Source organism: Haliotis rufescens, unplaced genomic scaffold, assembly GCF_023055435.1.
Source record: "Haliotis rufescens isolate VD_foot unplaced genomic scaffold, xgHalRufe1.0.p SCAF_16, whole genome shotgun sequence".
Taxonomy (NCBI): Eukaryota; Metazoa; Mollusca; class Gastropoda; order Lepetellida; family Haliotidae; genus Haliotis; species Haliotis rufescens.
The window spans coordinates 22,981,908-22,991,612 of NW_025963846.1; the positions used below are offsets into that span (position 1 = coordinate 22,981,908).

Genomic DNA, 9,705 nt, shown 5'->3' on the forward strand with positions numbered 1-9,705 from the left:
GGGCCCAGGCTCTTATTTACAGACCGTCGCCACAAAGTTGGAACATTGCTGAGTGTTGTGACACAAACAAATGAAATCACCTGGGCCTCGTTTTGTTTGTTTGTTTGTTTGTTGTTTAACGCCGCACTCAGCAATATTCCAGCTGTATGACAGCAGTCTGTAAATAATCGAGTCTGGACCAGACCAGTGATTGACATCATGAGCATCGATCCACGCAATTGGGATACGATGACATGCATCAACCAAGTCAGCGAGCCTGACCACCCGATCCCGTTAGTCGCCTCTTACGACAAGAATAGTCACCTTTTACGGCAAGCATGGGTTGCTGAAGACCTATTCCATCCCGGATCTTCACGGGGCTAGAGCAATGTGAATATTCTTTACAACATACACAGTGTGTGTATTACATGATGAAAGTCTTCATATCGACCGATGTGCTTCTGCGACATAATATTAAAAAAAAGATGTATGCATTTGGTCATTTTATTATTTGTGAAACATGATACACGTATCAACAAAACAAATGTATGGAAAAATATATGAAACTGAATAATATATGACAACGGGAAAAATACAGCCCATGAACTGTTTACGAACAAAGATCAACAACGAAATGAAAAATAATGTAATATGTGGTAATTTTGGTTAGTATTTTGATGAATCTCATTGGATTATGCACAGAGAGGATGTCAGAATGTACCCCAATACTGACGTGACAATATAAAATATGTTTAAAACTAAAACAAAACAATACAAACTATTCTTGGCATCTGACAGATATAATGTTTTTGTCAAACCATCAATTTCATAACACGATTTTCATAAGACCTATTATTCGTTTAGCGACAGTAAATATTTATCAAGACGCACATTTTTACCATATAACAAAAGACAAAAATGTGACTCCCTCAACACATCGAATACTGAGTCCCATATATCCGCCATGGACTGTCCACAATCTCAAATCACTTAAGGATTGACTGTGTATTTTTTTCGGTTCATTGAGGTATGAATCGAAAAGCCGATATGCAAACTGTATGAATCCGCGTAGCGGATTCTTACAAAAGTTTGCACATCGGCTTTTCGATTCATACCTCAATGAACCGAAAAAAATATACAGTCAATGCTTATAATTAAATTCGACAACGTAAAACATGTTTTATCTACAATAGTTTAACCCAAAACAGTTGCATATAGCAAAACAGACAAAAATGACGACATTGATAAACATTCCAGGTGTAGGAATACATACAGTGGCCTGACATGAATCAGGTGATCGTTTAATTTATGCACATAGCTTGACACGCCTACACAGTCAGTAGCCAATCAACGGAGAGTGGGATTAAAACAATGTTCATTTGACCTGTCAATTAAGGCAAGAGGCGAAAAGAACTGCAACAGTCAGACTGTAACGAACCGGAAGAAATATGTCCGAGAGAAGGCGGCAGTTTCAAATAGCATGGTCATTTACTGCGTGATTCAAACATTACTTCCCTGATTACGGTAAAACACGGTTGGAGAAATGCTAGTTAGAAATGAAACCCGAAGACATGGAAGTTGAACCGGGGCGAGCGGGAATAAAACAGGCGAGCGAGCCTGCACGTTTGCTGTTTCATTCATTCTCGGCCATCGGTTTCAAAGGGTAGTTTGGACAATGAATATGCATGAAAGTCGCTAAATGTCCTGTGCATGACGATACACGTGAGCAGAAAGGGAATTCCCTCGACTGTATTATTGGGATTCCCCGACATTCCGAAGTAATAAAAGTAGTGCGCCGCGGTGGGCGTGGCTTAATTTTTTACGTTCATTGGGAAATGAATGCAATAACACGTGACCAATTCAGCTAATCAGAATGCAGGAATTTCCATGAACACAACGAAAATTTAATTATTCCCAAATAACCGGGACAGTTTTGTCTTCCTTCCCACTGATGGCCTGAGACAGGAATGGCGCCTGAATGGTCATCTCGCCCTCTGCATTCAGGACACTCGTCAACATGGACTGGTCCACTTTTTCCGGGAGACGAATGCGCCTTCGCAGTGTCTCAGTCTCGGTGTACTCGTCATGCTTGTTCTCGCGCTCGGCTTCCACGATGACGTCACCACTTCTTACAACTACCCGGATGTCGTCTGGTTTGTAGCTGGACAGATCGAACCGAATTTTGAAATCTTGTGGTGTAGAGGAGATGGGAACTTTCTCCTCGGCTTTGACCTGTGTCTTCTCAACATCTTCCTCTCTATCAGACGTCAGTCGTGCTACATCTTCGCCTTCGGGCATTATACGGACTGTCGTCTGATCTGGAGCACTGTCACCTGTCGTCTGCTTCTCCACGTGCAGGAAGTCATCAGCGTCATCTGTGAGAGACAACTTCTCGTCATATTTCAACATTAGGCAGGTATCTTCTTCTTCTCCTTTCTCTTCCTCGCTTATCTCTTCCTCGACATCCGTTAGATCGTCCAAGGACTCTGTTTCTGTTGTGTTGTCTTCCGAACGAGGTTCATCTCTGTCTAGACCTGTGTTTGTCTGTTCAGCAGGTTCTTCCTTCTTATCAAGGCTCCTATTGACCAAATCTTTCTTCTCCTCAGGAGGAAGACCAAAGATGCTGGAAAAAAGTCCCGTCAGATGTTCCATGCCTACTTGAAAAGCTGCTTGGACTTCGCTATCTATTTCCAGTCCATCGTCATCGTCATCATCGCCCGTGTCACTTGTCCTGGTAGGGTCAGTTTTGATATTCTCCTCTTTTTGTTCAATTTTCTTCTCATCCTTTTGCTTCTCCGGTTTCTCCTCCACAGTGACTTTCGTGGACGCGGGGATCTCAAGGGTGACCTTGCCGTCAACATATCGGCAGATAATTCCCGTTCTGTCAAAACCAGGTGGTAGCGGAAGTGTTCTTGTGACCCGGAAGGAGTTGCCGGGGTCATCATGTCGGCCACACACAACTACGGCGCTGTCTGTGACTTTCACTTTTATTTCCCCTGCAGAAAAACCGCGGAAATCGAGGCATGCAATCATAGACTTCGGCACCTGTTTCTGGGCAGGACACTCCCCTCTCTGTGCCCCTCCACTTTCTGTGTCACATAGGCGTCTACTGTGACAACATTCCGACTCAGGGTTGTTGTGCGACATCACCATTAGAGGGCGGAGAATGTCGTGGAGAAACCCAATATTACTCAACTGCTGCTGTCGACGGCACGGGTGTCTCCGGTAATAGCAGGGTCTCGAATACCCGGCCCGGTCTCCGAACACGTTCTCGGGTACCACGTGGAACAACATCGTCGTTGATGGTTTCGTCTGCTCGTCAACGATGTAGGTGAAGTAGTTCAATGTAAATGGCCCAGTTACGATAGATACCCTTGGCGCTCTCGCTGCTTCGGCGGTCTGTTGTCAGTCGTGCTCAGTGTTGAAGCTGAATGACAGAATGACATCCAGTTTTAACCCTCACCTTATATACAGCTACACAACACACCCACAACCTCGTCGATTCTTCCAGCAAACGCAACGAGAAAGTAACAGATGATTCGAGAGCCGGGATGACAGCGTGATTCTGTTTACGGAAGCGACGAAACAGAGCCAGTGCGCAGTCGCAAGACTAAAAATAACGCAGTAGGCGGAGCTTATCGTGTGAATGGCTCTTCTGGAAAGTTCGTGATCTCGCTCGCTGTCGACTGGCTTACTCTGTCATATCAGTCAGCCTGGTGTCGTTTTAGGCGAGATACAGGGGTAATTTAAATAAGCGAAATCAACACTATTCAGGGTGTCTATACAAGACTCCCTGCAATAATGTGTAGAGAATCTCACCCTCGTGTCTTTTGATATCAAATATATCCACACGAGTCGATGAAAGTTTAATACTCCGATGCTTGCCGAGGCAGTTTTAACTTTTATCGACGAGTGTTGATATATTTGATATCAAAAGACATGAGGGTGAGATTCTATTAATCAACCAACATAATTCTTTCACCAGTTTCAGTTCGTAAACAAGGATGACGTCACAATAGTCTCCAAAGCGATGTGATCCCACCAAAGCGATATAAATAGTGGAGACCAGTTTTGTATATATATATATACACACACACACGTGTGAATGGCTCTTCTGGTTCTATACGTGTATATATATTTTAATATCATGAGCATCGATCCACGCAACTGGGCAATAGAGCCTCTGAATTATATACACTTTTATTCAAGTATCTTTGAAATTTGTCAAGATTGTTTAAGTTGTTTTGTTTTGTTGTTTTTTTAATGTTAAAATATCTGCGAGAAGAAAACATCTGGCACTGCCTTCTCAATTCATATGTTCTATAAATAACTACTCGCCGTGAAACTGAAACGGCACGCCCGTCCCGTGGTATAGCAGATGATCCACTACGATAAAATACAAGCGTAACAGTAAAATAGATTTCTTGGCAAATCAAACCGTGCTCCTTTTCGGTCATTTGACGGAACATAATTGCAATCTCAAGCATTTCTAGAACGCAAACGATTCACCCAATGAAACAGCGAGCTGGATTTACCAATGTTTTAGAAATTAGAGCACGCTTTACTTGCTTCCTGTAAATGTTTGTCTGTTGCAAATCTGGAGGACCTCCGTCACAGTGTAGTGTTGTTCCCTTTCAAATGTCAGGATTAAGAACATCCTCAAATAACTAATGTCCTTTTTTATACATGCAGACGTTCATTGACAACAGTGATCGTCCGGAGAGTTGGGTTTACGGATTAACAGGGATTCACTGTGGACAGTGTGTATTGTACAAGAGCCCCTTAGGTCTTCAGCAACCCATGCTTGCCGTAAAAGGTGACTATGCTTGTCGTAACAGGCGACTAACGGGATCGGGTGGTCAGGCTCGCTGACTTGGTTGATGCATGTCATCGATCCCAATTGCGTGGATCGATGCTCGTGATATTAATCACTGGATTGTCTGGTCCAGACTCGATTATTTACAGACTGCCGTCATATAGCTGGAATATTGCTGAGTGCGGCGTTAAACAACAAACCAACCAACCAACCAACCAACCTTACTGGGGCAGTCACGTCACATTTATAATAACACAGGGAACAAACACGAGACGGGCAACGTCGAAAGATTATGTTTGACTTTTCTTGTCACACAGCATGATTATCCCTAAGAACTATATTATCACCATGGGTGGCGCTATCGTAAGTGAAAATGTAGGTTTTTTTAGGTAAAAGGATGAGATAAACATGTCCTTTGACGAGAAATGACTGTTTCCTATTTGTCATGTATTCTTTTTTACCGATCTTGGTGATTTTATTCTGAAACCTCAAGAGTATCATTGGTGCAGTAGTTGCCTAGACTAACATCTAGTCTCTGAAATGAACATATCGTACAGAAAAAAACAGTTGTTCAGTTATCTTAATACAAATATAATAAAAGGGTGCCCAGTGACTCTCTTCATCTCTGCAGTAATCTAGACTTGCCAAACATTATAGACTTGCATGGGCTGTATTTGATATACATTTGTATCAGGGTCTGTAAGACAGACTAGTCGTTGCCATATCGTGTTATTTCACTCAAGTGAAATATCGATGATATATTTTTAAATAATTAATTTATCGAAGACAAAAATTGTACTAGATAATGTTTGAAAAATATTTTTGCTTCAGGAAAAATACACTGTTGCAATATGTTTTTTTAAAACAATATTTAGGCTCACGGTTGTAATAAGAAAATAAAAGTATCTTGTCGCCATACAAAATCCCAGCCCCGCACCTCGAGGCTGTATCCCACTACAGACTCCGCCATGACAATGATGTGACACTGTGGATGTCCCATAAACGTGGAAAAACGGTCAAATGAAACTATGAAGTGAACTATATTTATCACTCTCAATATGTATTGACTCTTTTCCATTACGGCAAGACCCGAGAAGATCCGGGATAGAATAGGTCTTCAGCAACACATGCTTCCCGTAAAAGGCGACTATGCTTGTAGTAAAAGGCGACTGAAGGGATCGGGTGGTCAGGCTCGCTGACTTGGTTGATGCATGTCATCGATCCCAATTGCGTGGATCGATGCTCATGATATTAATCACTGGATTGTCTGGTCCAGACTCGATTATTTACAGACCGCCGTCATATAGCTGGAAAAATGCTGAGTGCGGCGTAAAACAACAAACCAACCAACCATTACGGCAACCGAAAGACAGTCAAAGATGAAAAACACGAAAAAAAGCATTCGACGTCACCATAAGTATGACGTCATTTACATAGCCTTTGTGACTCCACGACATTATGACATCATAATTGACGTCATGTTACATTGAACGGACAACATGGCTGCGCCCATGAGCCATCCTCGGCACTGGACAAATCTCCTCCGATGTTCAGTGTGTTTTTCTTACTTCCATGAACCCGTCACATTGTTCTGCGGGCATACTTACTGCAAAGGGTAAGCTGTGATACACTTCAATCCAAACATCATATGTATCTTCGTGTGCATTTGAATCTAGATTGAGTCAACCGGTTTTTTGTACCGTCTAGCTATTTTATTAGAAAAATAAATTTGCAGACCCTTCCTGCTTATTTTTGAGCTTTATCGCTGATTTTTGCAAATAATACGATTATCGCTTGCAGCTGTATTAGTACCGTAACATCAAACAAACATGGCAGTTAAGTGTACAGTTTCCGTAAAAACGTGAACCGTTCGTTCCGGATTGGGAACCAAAATACTGCAGTCTACCCTATAACTGGACATCTATTGATATGAAATGATGACTAAACCGAATCTGACAAACTAATAACAGTATTTCCGTTATATCACGGCAAGCATAAAGTGGGTACACATGCACTATAACGGACACGTATCCGCCTTGTTTGTTTGATACTGCTCATGAAGCCGCACGCGACAGCATCACTATTTGAAAAATAACACACACACACACACGTATATAAGTGCAATAATCTTGAAAGCTACGTGAAACCCCATTTCACCTCAACTCATATGAAATTATGTTAAAAGCGGCGTTAAATCAAAATAACTTACACAGAAAAAAATCGGCAATCATATTATACTGTGTGTGATTGTCTCGAAAGAGCAGTAAAAAATCTAGTTAAGTGGGTGTATCTTTACCCGGTGCAACCGATACGAGTAAATTAATCCATGCGTTCTCATAAGCTTTGGAATAAACATTTTATTGATTTGTCAACCTCTGCAAGAAAAAGTAGACGAAAACTAAATTTCACCGTTGAAAAACTGGCATTCGATAAAGTACCTGGGGTCGGATCCCTCTCAAGCCGCAGTACCACGTGACCTCCATTGGAAATATATTCTCATTTGTTTCTACACGCATAGGAGTGATTCTGAAAACTACACCCCTGGATAAGATGAGTACCGTATTTCCTCTAATAGAAGCCGGGTCAATTGTTCAGTGCAAAAAAATAGAAGCCGGGCCTCTAATAGACGCCGGGTCGATCAATTGATACAAGTACGGACTTCGAGAATTGATTGAGATATATCTACGGATATCTACGAACACAAAATATTTCCATTTCGTGACGATTCGGGACATTCGTGGTCATAGTGAAATGGGGGTATTAATAGAAGCCGGGCCTCCAATAGACACCTGGCCTCTAATTGACGCGGGGTCAAAGGCTTGTCCGAAATAAATAGAAGCACGGGCGTCTAATAGAGGAAAGACGGTACACAGTTTTATATACGGCTGCGTGCACTTTTCAGATGTATGCGGCGGATGGCCGAGACAATGGAAGAAAACCACCCGGATGTCCCTGAGCATCGACTGCGCATGTGGTGTCCGACTTGCAGACATGGTGTACCTGCGCAGATGTTCTTGAGGAACGATGCCAACATCTCGTTTGTCTTACAAGATCTCGTTGAAGGGTGGCGAGCAGAGAGAAGCAATGTACGTATTAAAAGGTGGTTACTTCGGGTTTTCCTCCCACAGCAAGCTGACACGCCCTGATACGCAGATGAACTTATTTGGGTTTAACAGTGGTGATCAGTGGTAGCCCACTGATATACTATGCCGCACTTTAACATGAATATCACACACGTTGCTGAAAACCACGAGCACTGGGGTTGGGTTTACTGAAACCATGGTTAGGATTCAAACCCACGATCGGCAAATTCTAGCAGATACCTTTGGGCTACCCGCGCCCACTTTGGTGAGGTGAGGTGAGGTGAAATTGGGTTTAACGTCGCGTCCAAGATTATTGTACTTATATAGCGACGTGCATGCACTTGTGTATGTGTGTGGCTGCTTGTACTAGTCCGGACTGATGCCGATTTATAGTGCTAGCACACTGAGATACCATGCAGCAGTTTAACATGAATACCCCACTCAGACACAGTATACTGACTCCGAGACGACCAGTCCTTGCTTTAACCCCTTAATGCCGAGCACCAGACAGGGTAACAACAAGTACCATATTTTAACGTCTTTTGGTATGACGCAGCCGGGGATCGAACCCCGAACCTTCCGCTCTCCGGGCGGACGCTCTACCACTAGACCACGGAGGCGGTCCCACTTTGGTACATGTATTGATAGGTATATAGTGCGTTTACTCACGATACATTAATGTTTCGAACTATTGAAATCTTCCTCTGAGACGTTGGCACCTCTGAGACGTTGACGACATAACTGATTTTCAGTGATCAATTCAAAGAATTTTCATAGCGTTTTTGTCTTTTTTCACCAAGTGGGACCCGTGAGACCCAGAAAGAACAGGTCTTCAGCAACCCATGCTTGCCGCAAAGGGCGCCTATGCTTGTCGTAAGAGGCGACTATGCTTGTCGTAAGAGGCGACTAACGGGATCGGGTGGTCAGGCTCGCTTACTTGATTGATACATGTCATCGATCCCAGTTGCATAGATCGATTCTCATGATGTTAATCACTGGATCGTCTGGTCCAGGCTCAATTATTTACAGACCGCCGTCATATAGCTGGAATATTGCTGAGAGCGGCGTTAAACAACAAAGAGAGTAGAAAGGATACCAAGTGGAATCTGTTTCGGTGGAAATTTATTTGCTACTCAATTGTATATGGAGCTTGAGATCATCGCTAAGGATAATTATCAACCGTTATTTTGCCGCGCAGATTGCCACATCCGGACAAGTAATGGTCCATTCAAGATCAACCCAAACCGACAACCCATCAAGGACGCACCACCGTAAACCGGAAGTTGTCAGTAAAGACGAAAGCTACCTTAAGCTCCGCTCAGACATTCAGTACCTCCAAGCGGCCATCTTGTCCGGTGACTCGGACCAATCATGTGGAGACACAAATGACAACCAGCGAGTCTATGCGCGAAACAGTACCAGCGAATCCAATCTAGCCGACATTCAAGAATTTGATGACCTCAACGATGAACCAGTCGATGACCTTGAGAATGAAGGTGAAGGTCATGACGCAGGTCAACCGGTGCGCGTTGAAAGAGGTCGACCAGGATGGTCCCCGACCAGGACGTTGATGGTTATTGTGTGGGCTACGTACACCATCGTTATTATGATGGTAGCCGTTAATTTCCTGCCCTACATGATACTTTACTCAGTTTTATTCATGGTAATAATTTACACAGACAGACTACCCAACAGATATGAGATGTAGATGCCTGTATTAGTTCTTTTGAAGCTATGGGCCATCCTCGAGTATCAAGGGTATTATATCTCAATTTTATTGTGATAAAGACCCCTGACCATTTGACATGTCATGTCAAAATGAATTCT

The 9,705-nt window shown here is 43.0% G+C and overlaps 2 protein-coding genes across 3 annotated transcripts; one reads left to right on the forward strand and one right to left on the reverse strand.

The window, feature by feature from the left end:
• Positions 1-469: 469 nt before the first annotated feature.
• LOC124133843 lies at positions 470-3,519 on the reverse strand. 2 transcript variants are annotated; one of them, XM_046498422.2, is made up of 2 exons: positions 1,892-3,519; positions 470-969 (listed from the first exon to the last, which is right to left on the reverse strand). In XM_046498422.2, exons 1-2 carry the CDS (start codon positions 3,271-3,273, stop codon positions 966-968), a joined length of 1,386 nt encoding a protein of 461 aa, XP_046354378.1. In that variant the 5' UTR covers positions 3,274-3,519; the 3' UTR covers positions 470-965. The 2 variants fall into 2 exon arrangements, with proteins under 2 accessions (XP_046354378.1, XP_046354379.1); XM_046498423.2 differs by lacking the exon at positions 470-969 and having other exon boundaries at positions 1,770-3,519.
• Positions 3,520-6,274: 2,755 nt separating this feature from the next.
• LOC124133894 (postreplication repair E3 ubiquitin-protein ligase rad18-like) lies at positions 6,275-9,705 on the forward strand. The gene is made up of 3 exons (XM_046498480.2): positions 6,275-6,410; positions 7,698-7,881; positions 9,077-9,705. Exons 1-3 carry the CDS (start codon positions 6,295-6,297, stop codon positions 9,584-9,586), a joined length of 810 nt encoding a protein of 269 aa, XP_046354436.1. The 5' UTR covers positions 6,275-6,294; the 3' UTR covers positions 9,587-9,705.

Excerpts from the sequence above, each read along its gene's own strand:
- LOC124133843 (XM_046498422.2), bottom strand. The coding sequence starts at position 3,273 with ATGTTGTTCCACGTGGTACCCGAGAACGTGTTCGGAGACCGGGCCGGG.
- LOC124133894 (XM_046498480.2), top strand. The coding sequence starts at position 6,295 with ATGGCTGCGCCCATGAGCCATCCTCGGCACTGGACAAATCTCCTCCGA. Across the intron at positions 6,411-7,697 it reads GGGCATACTTACTGCAAAGG|ATGTATGCGGCGGATGGCCG; the intron begins GTAAGCTGTGAT and ends TGCACTTTTCAG. Across the intron at positions 7,882-9,076 it reads GGCGAGCAGAGAGAAGCAAT|ATTGCCACATCCGGACAAGT; the intron begins GTACGTATTAAA and ends TTTGCCGCGCAG.